Raw genomic sequence first — 17,018 nt, forward strand, 5'->3', positions numbered from 1 at the left:
ATAAACCTTGCCCCAACAAACAATTCGGTGTTAGTGTGATGTCACACAGGGTGTGTAAGAGTTCCTCTCGGCCTGAATTCAGTCTCAGAATGCATGCCAACTAGGAGAAATGGAAACCTTTCCAAGAAAATCTGGCCCTGTCCCTGATAACAATTAGGCATGGGATTTCCAACCCATTTTGTCTTCCCTAATCGAGTGACACTGAGATAATGTCCCTTTCACCATCCTAGCTAGGATTAGCTGACACACAAAGCTCTGAAATTAAACTTGCAATTTTCCACATATTGGCATGCTCATGACTTTAACCAGCTGTGCCATTGGGGAGACTAAATTTCTCAGCTAGTCCAAATTTAAATGCAATTCTCAATGTGTATAATGTTAGACACTCCGACAGTCCCAGCGTTTAGAAACCGATGAGAGGAATTATGCACATGCAGTTCCATTGCCCCAGGCCCCGTAATGATGTGAAACTTGGCAGTGTAATGTGGGTCTGCCCACCCCATGTTAAGGGTTATAGAGATCTAATATTTAATTACTTCCTTGTTAACATGCCTGCCACGCATACTATTCCATTCAGGTGCAAAGGTTCCTGAGTGTGTTTTGTCACAGCCATTTAATTAAATGACACACATACCATGTCCGAAAGAGCTCAGCATTCTGCTCAGAGCAGGAACACCATAAATCAATATTGGTTCTTCAATTATCCACATTTAGAATTTCTAACTGAGTGCCCGTTGGCCCAGTCATGCCTTTTTAAAAATTTAATTTTGGATAAAATTGACATTGATATTCAACTTGAAATAGTTTTGAAAACAAAGATTTTTTTTTTAAGGGGGGGGTGGGGTCGAGATCCAGAAAATACAGATTTAAGGTAACTGGCTAAAGAGACCGAGTCTGTGCTGGTTGTCAAATAGCCTGCACAAACATCATGGTCTGAATGCCTCTGCCTGCGTTGTAAAATTCAACGACACAAGTACTTTCCTCCCTTTGGCAGTTTTTGATTACATGAAATAGAATGACAGGTTAACATTCAAGAAAATCCCCTGGCCCAAAAGAATGCAATTTCCAAAGAGGTAGATGCTCAATTGCAAAGGAATGACTGTACAGCTCAAAAAAATTAATCATTCGAGTCTCAACAAGGTGATTATTGGCTGGGGCTCCAAGGGCTGGTCTCACTTTGACAGATTTGCCTTGGTTTAAGGAGGATGTTAAGATACAATATTTACTAAATTCAATTTCACGTGTCACAGTGGAAATTGGATTCACAAGTTTGAGCTGTTAATTCAGAAGTATAAAACCATTAGCCTGTTACTTTTTAAAGCACTATCTGTAGAATTTTCCTCATTTATGCCAAATCTTCACCCTATGCACTCATATTTTATATTACATATAAACACACCCATGCACATAAAAAATAGATCTGTTCAACAAGCAGCTGGGAAACAAGAGAAATTGATCAGTCTATGCCAGAAAGATGTTTCCTCACCCGCAAAATGAAACTGTAATTCCTACAGATCTTCCATTTATGTGTATATGAGATTCCCTAACAACAACTTAGCAGTATTTCAATGATTTCAGAACCAATGTGGATGGGCCCTGCCTCGTTATTAAACATTTTATTGCCTATTAATATTATTAGTTAAGAAAGACAAATCATTAAAGCAGCAGGAAATAATGAACCTGAACATCATAATTTGTAATGCACATTGATTTCATACACCCTTTCTGCTTTACCTGTGTGGCAGCTGAGTTTGTCCCATCCGTGACTTCCACAGTCATATTATATGTGGCCCTGTGCTCAGTATCCAGTGGCTTTGCGATAACAATTGTGCCAACACCTTTCTCTATTTCAAACGTGTTTTCATAATTTCCACCTGTAATGTACAATATAATGAGTACAATGCAGTTATTTAGTCTAGAGAGAATATATTGAAAAAGGCAATATCCCTTTTGTCATCCCAGTTTTTTAAAGTTTTAAAATCCAAATCTTTTATTCACCATTTGCACAGCAAATGTCATCAGATTGTATTAGGATCACAAGCACCAGTAATGAGCTTGGTTATGGTCCAAAAAAAAAGTGGAATTTTGTTACTGAAACTGTCAGAATACCTTGACAGATTCTTGACCACTTTGAATTATAGATTAAGTAGGTTAGCAAAAAGGATACTGTCTTTTAGACTTAAAAAAAAGAAATAATTGAAATGTCATGTCAAGCATATTACAACTACACCAGTATATATGTGTCAATCTCTTCTAAAAAGGCTGAAAACTTCATAATTTGCCAGTAAATGCAATAATGTAGCGACATTCATGAGTATTTTAAATAAGTACGGGCTGTCACCAACTCAATTTCAACAGTTTACTTTTGCCTTAGGGCAACAGTTACAGTGCACATTTTATTACCAGGTTAAAATGCATTTCATACCTTCATATCCAAGACATAAAGAGTCAAGAAATATAGAAATTGAAACAGACCGAAGTGTGATTATGTGCAAATAATTTATTGATGCTCGGTATTGGATGTAAGTAATTACTGTCAGAGCATTGCAAATATAGACTGTTGCTAGCAACTTCTGTTATGCAGTAACATTTGCAGATTGTACTGTGGGGTGAAAGACAGACTAACCTAGATATCCAATTTTATGCTGAATTAGAAGATGAATCTAAAAATATAGAACATTTTCATGTTTGAAAATAATGGTATTTTCGTCTCAGTCTGGCAGGATGGCAGCGCAGAAGTGGGCAGAGCTAATATTGCAAGAGTATTCACCATTTAGTCAGGATCACCAATTAGTTTGAAATTATGCTCAGCAACCAACCAAAATCGCATTCAATTCTATGAAAAATAACTACCTCAAAATGTTAGAAGTTTATGGATCAAAAGCTTTTCACCATACAACTGTTTAACTATTTTTATCCTCACCAGTTTGCTCCCCATTTTGAGTACCTTTCCCAGTCCTCACTATTCACATGAGTTTTGACTGTGAATGCCAGCAGACTGGTGAACAGCTCAAATCATAAAGCTCAGTCCAGTTCTAACTCAACATGAACGCACGTGAGCTTTGCTTGGGGACAGTGAGATAGCAATTTCCCCTGGCCCAGGAGCTTTTAAACCAATAGTAATGCTCTTACTGCTCCCTGTCTGAAATATGCACACCTGAGGATTGAACCTGGGATATTCTTCAATTGTATAATTGCACTACTGATTGAATAAACTTGCTGAGCCATATCTATATAGGGGAGGGATGCTGTTGGGGATGGGGGAAGGCAGTCCAACATGGCCATTGTAGCCTTAATTTTATATTTCTAAATAAAGCTCTGGAGAAAAAACATGAACCGGGATTATTTTTTCAATAAACAGTAAAACTATAGTTACCTCAAATTAAAAAATAGTTTAAATGTTATAGCCCAATGGACCATAATACAAAGAGCACAAAATAAATAAAAACTAAAGAAAAACCCAATGACAATGTTATGAAGTAATGGGGTAATTTGTATTTTAAAAATCATTCATCATCTCTGATTAAAGCATGTTAAACTGCTAGACAAGAATAACATAAATACAAACATTGCATCTAAACAGCAATCGTGCCCCATACAGATGCAAAATTTACTGATTACTAGCTCCGGAAGAAAATGATTTATAAAGTCATATGCAGACTATTGATAACTCTAGAAAATAAAGTAAAATAAGGTTATTTTATTTAGGACTATGCTGTGAGCAGGATGCTGGCGGAGGGGTAGGGGGCATGGGAGTGAGGTGCGGGATAGGGGAATGAAACACACACATATCATTATGCAGATTTTGAATAGCAATGGCACTTCTGAAACCTCAATAGAATCTTCATCTCCAATATAAATTATATATATGTAAATCGAGATGCAGTGACTGAGGTACTTTCAGTAATCCTGCCTTCAAGTCATCTACAGGCAAGTATTTATGTACATCATTTCATTAGTCATAGAAGCACACACTGATGTTTCAAAAGGATATATTCTATCCAACTGAATTTATAATGACTTAAACACACTAGGTTGGAGCAAATCACAATGTTGACACATTTCATTTGCGTCAAATGAGAAATTGTTATAATATTTTGATTTCTTTTCAAATGAGGACTTCATGGGGCAGTGCTGGGAATTGTCATTTAATGTCACACAATAGACTTGCAACTCTTTTCACTGAATTCAAATCTGAGTAAGCCTGATCGAAGAGTCACAAATGGACCGTACTCTCTCTCTCCACAGATGGTAAGGAGATTGGAAGGGTGCACCCCTTCTAAATGGTTAGTAGCACCTCCTGTAAAATGTCGACATGGGGTTATAGTGACAACATATCTGTGCAACTGTCCCCTCAGCTATGAGATATCTAATTAGGCAGAGGAAAAAGAAGAAAAATGAGGAAAACATCCAAGGAAAAACAAATGAAAAAAAACATATTCAGAAAAATACTCCCCCAAAAAAAGTAAATCTTATTTATTGAAGTCAGAGTGTAGATTGCAGGGCTAATTCTGTGATCCTACATCCCCGGCAACCAAACTGCCTGTTGAGAGTAAGGGAATCATAGAATTAACCATTATGTGCCTTGCACAAAAGAAGTGCAATTAGAGAATGCATTTTCAGTCCTTATTTCACAACCAATGAATTACTTTAATTAAATAGGCACTATTGTAGTATAAGGAGCCACGCTGCCGTTCTATGAGCTGCATGATTCCACAAACAGCAACGACATAAATGACTTTCTTAATATTGGTTGAGGTATAATTGTTGTTGAGGAGACCTGTGAGAATTCACATGCTGTTTTTTGAATCCAGCTGCAGGGTCTTTTTATGGCTACTTGAGAAAGTGCTTGGCCCTGGTTCAATGTTGGTCACAATTTTCCAGCTGCATCGTGCCCAGCACAGATTCTCCTAGCCACCACACTCAGATGAGGGTGGGAACCAGATTAGCAAATTTAAATAAGCAGTTAAATATGCTTAATCAGTTTCAAGCTGGATTCCCCCTGCTCCTGGGATTCTCCAATCCCCTGGTGCAGCAGGAACCCTACGAGAATCACTACTGGTCTCCCTTTCTCCCATCACCTGCTTGAAAGATTATTTTGTGAACTCCCTGCAAAGTCTCCAAGGCTTCATGTAAAACAGTTCATCATGTGTAGCATTCTCTCCCCTAATGACTCTGTGTGTAAATGTAACACATAGGCGTGCACCACTGGTGGGTTCTGGGGCTGAGCGAAATTGCACAGATGGGATTCCTTCTGGGATCACACCCGGCCATGATTTTACATTTTTACACGGGGGAGGGGCAGAGCTCAGTGACTAAAGGGACAAAAGATTTAAAGTGCACACAAATGCAGCAAGCTCTTCCTGTGAAGGCCGACCAGCTGCATCTTTGTACAACTGTGACCTTTCCTGCTGAAAAAGTGATCTGTTCTCTCCATGGGAGCCTTGTTGGCCACATAGGAACAGCCCATGACAACCGGGACCTGGAAAAAGCTGGCTATAGGTGCATACAGTAAGGAGTCTAACAACACCAGGTTAAAGTCCAACAGGTTTATTTGGTAGCAAACGCCACTAGCTTTCGGAGCGCTGCGCTCCGAAAGCTAGTGGCGTTTGCTACCAAATAAACCTGTTGGACTTTAACCTGGTGTTGTTAGATTCCTTACTGTGTTTACCCCAGTCCAACGCCGGCATTTCCACATCATGACTACTATAGATGCATAGCCAGAATCTCTCTGCATTTGCGATGCTGCATCCTTTGAGAAGCTGATGAAGTCAGTCACCTTTGTGACGAGGAAGTATGTGAAGGCATGGACACATCACTGAACAGTCAACTGAAATATCCCACAGAAGTGAATAGCAGAGCCCTAAAAAGTACTTGACGCAGAGATGTTGAGGGCCACAGTGACCTTCAGTGCTACTGGCAGAGCTTGGTGGTTTGATGGATCAACTCTTCATTTAGGAGGGCACAACGGTCAGTCACTATCTCCTTGCACATACAATATCTCCTCCTGCATTGGCTTTCAAACATCTCCCGGAAGGTGAATTTGTTGTGGTACACACAATGCTCAGGGTATTCTTGGCTCATTATCCCCCTCTGTTCTGGCTGCTGCCGTTGTGTCTCTTGCTGCCTGGGGATGTTTTGTCATGGGGCTACTGCTGCAGCTGCTCTGCTAAATGCCTGCAGGTGTGAGGGACCCACGTCCAATCACAGAATTCCATTTTTGCAGGATAGATTACTCAAAGCTTGGCTGAATGAATTGATGTCCAGTTGCTGGCAATTTTGTGCAAAGGCACTGTGTGTTCAGGAACCACACTCTGCCACCTCCACCCTCCCAGGTGCAGATTCAGGACCTTCACTAAGGCATTTCTAGTTGAGGTGGTGCAAATGTATCGTTACTCGCAAAGTCTTCAAAGTTTTCTTGCACTTCTGAGAGGCTGCCTGCTGTGTCCCTGAATGCATTGAGCTGGTGTGGTTCACACAGGCTTCCAAACTCCACACGATTCCATCAAAGTGACAAAGTAACTGTTTCAGCAGTCTTCACAGTAGAACTCCCGACATCCCTCACCGTGTGTGTCAGGTCACGATCTGCCTCATTTCCCAATGCGGTAAAAATGGTTAGCACTGGAAATGAGGTCTGGAACACTGCATGCAGAGCCCACCTGCCTCCCTTTTTGCAAAGCTGATATAGTTTGGCTCTGAATTGGGATGGAAAATTCAGCCCGATGCTTCTATTTATAAAACCAAGGATCCCATATGTCTTTTACAATTTGTCCGGTCACCTTCTAAGGCCCCCAGTTCCTACACCCCCTCGTATGGACTGTTCCAGCATTATCCACAACCTGAGAACATGTAAAAAGAATCCAATGTGTGTTTGCCATGTTTTCAGGCATCTTTAATCTTTTCTGTAAAAGTTTCATTCATTCAGAGGAGGGATGTTAAATCTGGGGAACAGAATACTTTCTATTTCAGAAGCACTAAGAGTCAGCATAACATGAAGTGGAAAATCATACCTTCAGATCCAAATGAAAAGATGTGATCACTTAAAGGTGTGAATCAAATAGCAAGACTGGATATGGGAGGAAAATGCTAGGCATAAATCAAATGAAAGAAAATCAATGTGGAGGTACAAAACAGATTTTGTGAGCAAATGATACATTGGTACAATATTCAATACCTTTTTTGATAGATAGCCATAATGTACATGCAGCTACGTGACAAGGGTAGCCCAACTTGCCATTTGAGGGTATCCTCCCTCAAGGACAGCAGTACATTATTCCTTGCAAGTGGTAACCAGGCTCATTGTTGTGTGATCTACCTCCTGGACTCAGCAAAAAAACATAGTACAGAAGGAATCTGCAAAGGAAAAACTAGCTTGCAATACCATATACCTTGTACAGGACTTAAGATTTAATGCCACAAAATGTTGCCTCTCAATCTATTCCAGTATTCTCCACCCATACCAAACAAATTATTTGCATATACGTGTGTCAAATAGGTTACATCCTTACAATTAAAATATAATTTAAAAACTTGCCACTTCCAAATAGGTTACATCCTTACAATTAAAATCTTGCCACTTTCAAGTTTATATGACCTCAGGTCATTGTAAAATAACTTAGCCGCATGATGCACAGTCAACTGCCCTGGTTAACGTACAGATTATTTATATGTCTGCCATTGTGCAGGTGCACCTTCAATTTCTAACCCCTCAAGATTATCTCTCCACTGTTACTAGATGGCAATTTAAGCACAGAATCTTAACCAAGCCAGAAACATCCTTGGTCAAGAATACATGGTGAAGACATATCTCTGATAATCTCGACTAGCCCTGACAAAGGTTAGAGGCCTACTTTGGCTACCAATGGGTCTCTACAGACCCTCCTCCCGATCAATACTTTGAAACACTTCCTTGACCTCTAACTCCTGAGATTAAGAGAAACTCCAGAAGGGCTATCAATGTTACCGGCAGCAGCTACTGAAAATCCCAGTAAAATATCCCTGATGACAGGGGTAAAAGGAGACAATGCCGTTTTAAAGGCAAAATTGAATCCAAAAAATAAATGTTACTATACAAATGCAACAATATCAAAAAAACGCCCCAAATCAAAACATGCAGCTTCAAATTCAGAACATAATTTCCCTTGACAAAAGCATGCAGTAATGATGCTATTCAGGTGGAACAAGCCATTGATACAGGTGGAGCAAAGAAGCCCTCCAAATTTTAATAATGACCCAGATCTCCTGGTCTTCAGACCATTGGAGACCCTATGTACCTCCCAAGATGTGCTAAGAGACACAATCTAAAGTCCCAACACACTGCCACCATGGGAATTGTCCAGGAAATTTGAACATCCAATGGGCAATTCTTTTGTTCCTTGGGACCTTCCAAACAAGTTATCAACTTGCTTTAGAGTCAGAGGGTGCAATTTTCCTGTCCTGCCCACCACGGGAATCGTAGCGGGTGGGAGGGCAGACCATGCAAAGATCTGTTGACCACAGGTTGGATTTTCCGGTCTTGGGGTGAGCGCAGCTGGAAAATCCTGCCCAGAGATTTGGACAGTTCTGACATACATAATGTTAAACAGAAAAATCGTAGTCTAATTCTTGGCGATACAAACAATATTTCTTGGACCCCACCGATTATCTTCCCTTAACCCCTGACTCATTCCCAACCCGACGTGACCTACCCCTCACCACCTGACTCCAACCCCAACCCGACCTCACCAACTTACCCAGCTGCCACCCTACCCCCTTATACAATTACCTCACACATCCTGCAAAACTCACTTATTAACACACTGAGAAACTGTTTAAATGACCTGAAGTTTTTCAGTGCGTTAGTCAACATTTACCAGAATATGGGAGCTACTGCCATAAAAAGGGAGGTCCCTGCCCACATTCACTTTGCTGATGTCACCAAGGTTTCCTGTGTTGACCAAGTTCTGCAGGATCCTCCGTTGGGGAAAAAATGGAACAAGTGGTACATTTTTGTCTCTTCAGGATTGGAAATAGAAGATTGGAAGATTTGGGCCATCTGGGCCGGGATTTTCCGACCCTGCTGCTGGCACTGGGTTTGTCCCTTCCCGACTTTTGGCTGGATTGCCGAATCTCCCACAGGGACTCCCACAGTGATGGGGCCGCAAAATTCTGGCTGAAGTTTATAGCATTGATAATTACAGATTGTATGTCCACAAAATGAATGCTCAAGTACACCTGATCCGATTATCCACAAAAAAAGTATATTCAGTTTGAATTTACATTTAAGCTGCATGGGGATTGAGAACCTGGGCCGGCGGTGGAGGGGGGGGGGGGGGGGGGGGATGGGGGGGTTACTAACAGTAGTGATGTGATGGGGGTGGGGCATGGTGGGGAAGAATTGTGGGGCATCCACTTCCCTGTTTCCATCCTGTCCCTGGGCCATTTTCACAGAGGTGGGATGGGGGAGGAGAGAGTTTGGCAGGTCTATCTGCCTGCAAGTGGTGGATAGCCAATTGAGTGCTGGAGCTGGGCGGCATGGTGGCACAGTGGTTAGCACTGCTGCCTCACAGCACCAAGGAGCCGGGTTTAATTCTGGATTTGGGTGACTGTGTGGAGTTTGCATGCTCGCTCCATGTCTGCATGGATTTCCTCCGTGTACTCCGGTTTCCTCCCACTTTCCAAAGATATGCAGGTGAGGTGGATTGGCCAAGCTAAATTGCCCCTTTATGTCCCAAGATGTGTAAGTTAGGAGGAATAGTGCATGGTGTTACGGGGATAGGACAGAGGGGAGGGCCTGGGTGGGTTCTCTTTCGTAGAGTTAGTGCAGATTTGACAGGCTAGATGGCCTCTTTATGCTCTGTAGGGATTCTATGGTTCTACAGCATGGCCAATAGTCAGAGGTTGAGTGAGGCCATAGGTCTCCATAGTTGGTGGGGGACATTGCAGCTGCCTCATGTCAACTCCTGGCGGTAGAACATGGGCACTCCAGGAAAGCTTAAAGGCTACCCCTGATTCCAGTAGGAAGGGCTGGTGGTGGGATTCTCCCCACTCCTCCACTTCTAATGCAGTGACCTGGATGCAAAGTAATTTTTTATTTTAACTTTGAAAAAGTTGGAGAGAATGTGCCTCCAGTTTGGGGCACCCTCTCCCTCATCGACCAGCAAGTGCAATCTGCTGCTGCTTTCAAGCTAGAATGTCTGCTATTGCATCTTCAGCTTTCATAGCCTACCTGCCATCCTTATTTGGACAGCAAGCCTGCCCTCTGGCCATTAATTGGGTAAAATCACAGATGAGTGCATATTTCCAACCCAGTTTGAGGTTATGACCCCCATTTGAGTCTGACAGTGAAGTCCTGAAGGCCACATTAAACCTCTGCCCTGTGTCTTGATGTCAGCTGTGGTTCAGTTGGTACTTCCATTTCCAAGTGCAAGGTTTGTGATTTCAAGTCACACTTCAGTCCTGAGCACAGAACTCGAGGCGAGCACTCAAGTGCAATATGTTGTGGTGGCGGTGGGTGTGGTGGTGGTGTGTGTGTGTGTGTGTGTGTGTCGTATGGGGGGGGCGGGGTGTTTCACTGTCAGATGTGTTGATTTTTGAAGCAAGGCCCTGTCTCCTCTCATTGAATCCTTGCGGTACAGCCCATTGAGTCTGCACTGACTCTCAGAGCATCCCACCCTATCCCCATAACCCTACATATTTACCCCACTAATCCTCCTAACCTACACACCCCTTGGGACACTAAGGGGCAATGTAGCATGGCCAATTCGTCTAACCTGCACATCTTTGGACTGTGGCGCTATGTCCTTGGCGCTATGGGGCAGCAGTGCTAACTACTGTGCTGCCCAGATGAACATAAAAGGGATGCCTTGGCACTATTCTGATGAATAGCAGGGACGTTCTGAGCAATATTTATCCCTCATTTAGCATCACAAAAACAGATTACCTGGCCATTATTATAGTACTGCTTGCAGGAGTTTCCTGTCCACAAATTGGCTGTTTCATTTCCTACATTGGAACAGTGACTAATCTTCAGAAGTACTTCATTAGCTCTAAAGCATTTTGGAACATCATTAAAGGCGCTATAATAAATGCAAGACTGTCTGTCTTCTCCAAGTGTGATGTCGCAGGAAACCAACTGGTTACATTTTAAACCTATTAAGCCACTGCTAATTATGCATAATTGTCTGTGGTTGTCTGTTTTAACAGTCTTGTCCGTCATACCAGCCTTAACATTGCTACCTGTCAGTTTTAAATCATAAGGTACCTATGCTTATTATTCATTACACTTAACTTTCAGTCCTCCCAAAGCTTGGTAACATTCTGGTACTACAGGCCACTTTACCTATCCTCTGAGATTCTGATCTGTTAACTTGGATAGATATTTTCCCACACCCTTCAGCTAAAAACTGGGTGAAGAACCTATACGAATCATCCTCCCCCAAGGGTGATTCAGCACTGCCACATCCAGTTAGCAACCTTCTTGATTGCTAACCACTGCTGAGGAGTGTTTTACATATATACACACACACATACATATTACATATAGTAGCTGTTATTGGAAGGCCTGTGCCATTTAAGTATCTGTGGATTTATTGTATCCTGATCTGAAAAGGCAAAATCAGTAACAAGACAAATTAGAAAGATTGAGGACAGACCAGCTTCGTCAACGCTCAATGATGTGATTTTCTATCCCCAAGTGTTGCACTAAAAATAGCTACATTTCTGTAGCAATCAGGCAGCCTTGAAGCTGTTACATTACACATGCCCGATCATTTTGTCTTTTTTTTCATTAGAAAGGTTATACATCAGACTCCAGCACTTAACAGAAATAGACTCCAGATGACTAGCAAATACAGTGTTTTGGCAGAAGAGTCGTATTTTTAATATAACAAGTATGGCGAAATTGACATTATCTATTGCTTATGTCCAGCATCTATTCTCTCCTGAAGATTATCCTCACAAGACACACCAAAAGGGCAACTATGGCACGTAATAATTTAAGGAAGCTGTATGGTTTAATATTGATCCAAGGCTTTTTAAACATCAAGGTATAACTGACCTGCTTTGTCACTCTTTTCCAGTTACAAGTACAAAAAATTCAATAAAATTGTAAAGTCAACATTGGGCTAAATTAAACATTAGCTTGCTAAAAATCTATTTGAATTTATTGTACAAATCCACATTTAATAGGCTATTGCTTCAACAAACTGTACTTTAGCCAAATTGGAAATATATTTCAAAATATTGGATTTGAAAAATTTAGGAAGTGAGCCATGAAATACATCATACATGTACATGTCTTAAAACTAGAATCATCATTAAAAAAATTAAGGCTGTTCAGGTAGAAAGTCCAAATTTCAAATAAGCTAAATGGCATCTTAGGGTCTTTATCATCTTCAGACATATAGAGGGGGGAGTCTCCTGTACCACCTGCTACGGGAATCATAGCAGGCAGGGGGGTGGACGACCATATAATTGTCCACTGACCTCGGGTAGGATTCTCTGGTTTTGGAACGAGCGTGGCCGGAGAATCCCACCCAATATAATTGCTCAATTTTGTTTATAATGCAAATGTAGATAAATTTGAAGTTGAACACTTGGATGAAATTTTTGTGACACAGCAAGAGAAAACTTTGACCTTTTTGATTTGGAACTTACATCATTAAAAGTTCTTTGTTATCTCATTTTGTTACAAAAGGATAATAATCAATTGCAACCAATAAATAAATAATTGATATAGTGAGAAAGCAGGTGGCTAGCACTCATCGCTAGAAAAAGGATGGATTTTTTTTCTGTATAATGCACTGTCTCTAAAGTGAATCAACTTCTCACTGAGATACACTGGTTAGAGTTCCATTATTCTCTTAACAATTACCATGTCTAACAACATACCTGCATTTTGGATATGAAGATCCATCAGATGTTACCTGTCAGATGTCCCTATTCTTATCCAGTTTATTTACAACAAACTGAAATACATTGGTGTTGGTAAAATATATCTTACAATACAAGTCCTGTGCACTGAATACATGTATATATACAAAAATTTACCAGAATAATTTAATGAATGGTTGGCTAATACAAAAACATAATCCACTACGACTTAAATATGTTACTCACCAAAAAGAAAATGGTGGTTGGATATACATGATAACCCAAAGGGGGAAACCGGTTTTCAGTATCCATCGAGAATTTTAACAATGTTCTGCTGCAGACTTCAGCAGTACCATGACAATCCTTTTTTTAAATTAACATAGATATTTCATCATTTATATGAACCACCTTATTTTATCATTCAACACATGCATGGAAGGGGTAAAATCTACAGAATTCTAAAGCATCACATTTTCAAACTAGAAAATCATTCCTTCCCTCGCATGCAATCCCTGACCTTCATGTTGAAAACATTCACAAATATGAAAAAACCCTAATAAAAAACATTTATATCAACGTGATACGAACAACCAATGAAATGCCAAACTAAACAATGAGAGCATCAGAAAATTCTTGAAATAGACAATATACTTGTGACTTAATGGGAGTAGCGATACCTTCTCTGGAACAGTTCTGGCCACAAGCTGTCTGATAAACATAGAACATCTCGCGAGCTTGCTTCCCACCTTGAAGGGGGGCAGACAGGGGCATAAAGAGGAAGGAAAGGAGAAAAAAAATGACAGGAAAGAAAGGATTGAAGAAACAAAAAGGACAATGATGGGAAACATTAGTTAGAAAAAGAGTTCAAGAGAGTTTAGGATGCAATTAAAGCATTTTAACTTGACATATACCAAAAGCTGAGCATTCATCCAAGTGTATTGAACATGTAAGACCTCACCTATGAGTATGTTTCACCTTTGTCTAAAATCACTTCTAATTGTGTATATGCTGAGTGCACTCAGGATTTTAAATATGATTGAATTCAGTCGGTTATCAACAATGAGCCAGCACGTTACTATAATTTTTTTAAGATTATGATGCTTCACAATGTGTTTTTTCCATAATTGTCTCCTCTCAACTGAAGGTGTTGAGTTTTAATCGAATATGATTCTATGGGCACTGACAGTTCTCTAAACTGTCCATCCATTATGTCCAAATTAGATAATTAGTGCCATCGGGCTATTCAATTTGGTTTCCAGAAGAAATCACTGGAATATTTACCAGCGTTGGGAACACTGGTTAATTTGTACCCCACCTCTCCATTTCAGAGGCTCTGAGTCTAATGGTACTGCCTCAGCTGCTGTCTCAGCTGAACTCAACTAACTCAGGACTAAACAAAAATCAAGTCTGGGATATTCTGGACTACCTGGTGTGATGCTGCACCAGGCCATGCCTTTATTCTTTAGACCACCAGGGAAGATCATGATGTTTTATGTTTATGATGTATTTATCACTGTTCTCATTTTACACAACTCAGTTCCATCCTTGAAGGATCCAGGGTAAGCACTCCACTAATCCAGCATATGTATTGGCAAACAGATAATACTCAATGAATTGTTAAAAGCAATCCAATTCTACTAATAAACATTATTAATGGTAGAGTTGTTGAAGGTGCAATTCAACTGCAGAAACCTGTCCACTTTATTTGACGCATAAATTAAAACACATTGCATTCTAAAATAAATGAGCAAAGCAGATTAAAGGCATTTCTATTGGACTACAGCTCAACCACAGACTGCAATGGGAGAGTAACAAGTTTATTTTGGCTCACAAACATGCCTGACAATCCAGCTGATGCAGAGGGATAAGAGGTCACCTGGGATACAGGAAGACTGGTCGAACCCTAACAGGAATAACTTTAGGAGAAAAATGTTTTTTAGGGATTAAGATACAATTTACCATTACTTAAATACACACATAAAATATAAAACCATTTATACTTGATCTTTAAATGGCATCTTTTTTGCCCTCAGTTTTTGAAACCAGGGCAGTTAGTGACCAACAAGTAGCTGTAAGATTACTTGCTCTACATGCACAAACCAAGGTTTAAAAGAATGAAGAACAGCAATTGTAGGCAACAAGTACTATCAGTTTTAAATGTGATATGTACAATGGCATTATTCTATTCTTGAAAGAGTAACTAAAACAAAAATACAACTCAGTAATTAACAAGGCTGAAAATGATGCATCCTGCTGTGTTCTTAGAGGAAGATATAGCTTAATGCAGGAATAAATTGACCAAGTCAAATCAATATGCAAATTCCATTTGGGTCACAGAATATCTAAATGTGATCTTTCTCATTAGGGCGACAAGAATCTTCCAGAAAAATTAACGAACATGGTGGACTGACTAAGCTGTGGATGAATGCCTGAAATCCTGTCTGTTTAAATGGTAATGAACCGCATGCTTAGATGATGTTTGGTGTGTGATGTTCATGGAACAAATGCACAATATTAGTTTTACTAACATAGTGACATAATGCAAAGGAATACACTTCAGTTTGGGACAGGAATCTTTTGAAAAATCAAAAGAACACCGGGCGATAGTTCATTAAGCACTTCCCTCGCATCAAACATTAAATTTAACATTTTCAGTTGAGTCTTCGGAACAAAACAGAAAGAGGTGTGAGGTCACATTTGGAGCTCAAGAGTCCAAAACAAATAAAAAAAGCAAATTGCGCAACAGTGCATAGAAAGAGTTGGCCATCCTAGCATTATTCACAGAAAAGAACAAATCATGGTGCACTTAAAGGGATAAAGATCTAAAGATTTAAATTATTTTTATGTCTGATATATATGCTACATATTTGAGGCGACTCAACTGCAATGATCTGAGTTACGAGACAAGGAATATAAATGCAACAGGTCATTGTTAAACTAATACAATGCTCTCATTGCTTACTGTATACCGGATTTAACAAACTTTATATCCAGTCCAGGGTGTGTTTTTATAGAGCTTAGCCACACATAGCCTTTATTTCTCAGATCATTGACATAGCGCAGTTTAACTCATATCATATCAACATTTTTTGTTGAATCCAAGTCATTATGGACGAATTATATCATGGAACAGGATTGTAAGCAATAACATGACTTTAACAGTCATGAAGTGCATTTAATCAATGACTAAGAAAAGACATGCAAAATGGTATTAATCGTTCAAATGTGGTTGGTTCCATGAAAGCAATGATTACCTTTTTGGCAAGCTTTGAAAACTCAAATGTTAACAGAGACTCTAAAGACTTAGGGCAGGACGACTCCAGAGCCATTCTAGCCCATGCCACTGGCTCCAGCAAATTTTGCTGGCAGAGGATAAGGGTGTGGATACAGAGCCTGCACCATGCACTCCTGACCTGGCTGGTTCCATTGTGGGAGTCGGCATCTCTTAGCCCCTGCAAGGTTAGGTTCTCCATAATTCTTCAGGGGAGTCATGAATGCTGGTCTGGGCTCAGCAACTTTTAGAAAGGTCAGTTCAAAAGGTCACATCCAAGACCGCAAACACTCGTCATGCCCCCCAGACTAACGCAATGCCAACTCCTGCTCCCCAGCCATTTCCATGCCTCATGTTCTCCATGCAAACTTGTTTCCCTTCCATGCCCATTCATCCAAATTGGATATATACAGAACAAATGAGTCACATAAAATCAATGGCAAGTGTGGAATTGCTGAGAAAAAAAACAACCATTCAGAAATGTCTATTAAAAACTGCTGTACTAACAACTCTTATGAAAATGCTCATCAGTCACACAATCTAAGTATCAATAACAAAGGATTCAAACACTTCACATCTCTTAATCTTGTCCAAATTGAAACACTGACAAAATAAATCACCAAAAGAACAACTTTTTATAACCACTTTAAGAAGTCAATCAAGCAAAAGTCCACAATTCACTTCACTTGTCAAAAAAGAATCCCTGCTGAACTCATGCATTTATTTGCCTGGCCTCTCGGCCAAGCACGTATAATGAGGATAGATGGAAAATCAATTTTAATTCTCCAATAATATATTTGAATGGTTGTTTTTTCCTCTTTCAGTAGATCTACATTTGTCATTGTTATTATATGCTTCATTGATTAAGTACTGAATAGCATTAAACTAGCATTGA

The 17,018-nt window shown here is 40.1% G+C and overlaps 1 protein-coding gene across 1 annotated transcript in view; it reads right to left on the bottom strand.

The window, feature by feature from the left end:
* LOC144499631 (protocadherin Fat 3-like) overlaps nt 1–17,018 on the bottom strand; it is a 696,014-nt gene that overhangs the window by 151,659 nt on the left and 527,337 nt on the right. The window contains exon 9 of the mRNA XM_078221804.1: nt 1,735–1,874. Coding sequence (XP_078077930.1) covers nt 1,735–1,874 — 140 coding nt within the window. The remainder of the gene's footprint in view (nt 1–1,734; nt 1,875–17,018) is intronic.

This window comes from Mustelus asterias, chromosome 10 (assembly GCF_964213995.1).
Source record: "Mustelus asterias chromosome 10, sMusAst1.hap1.1, whole genome shotgun sequence".
Taxonomy (NCBI): domain Eukaryota; kingdom Metazoa; phylum Chordata; class Chondrichthyes; order Carcharhiniformes; family Triakidae; genus Mustelus; species Mustelus asterias.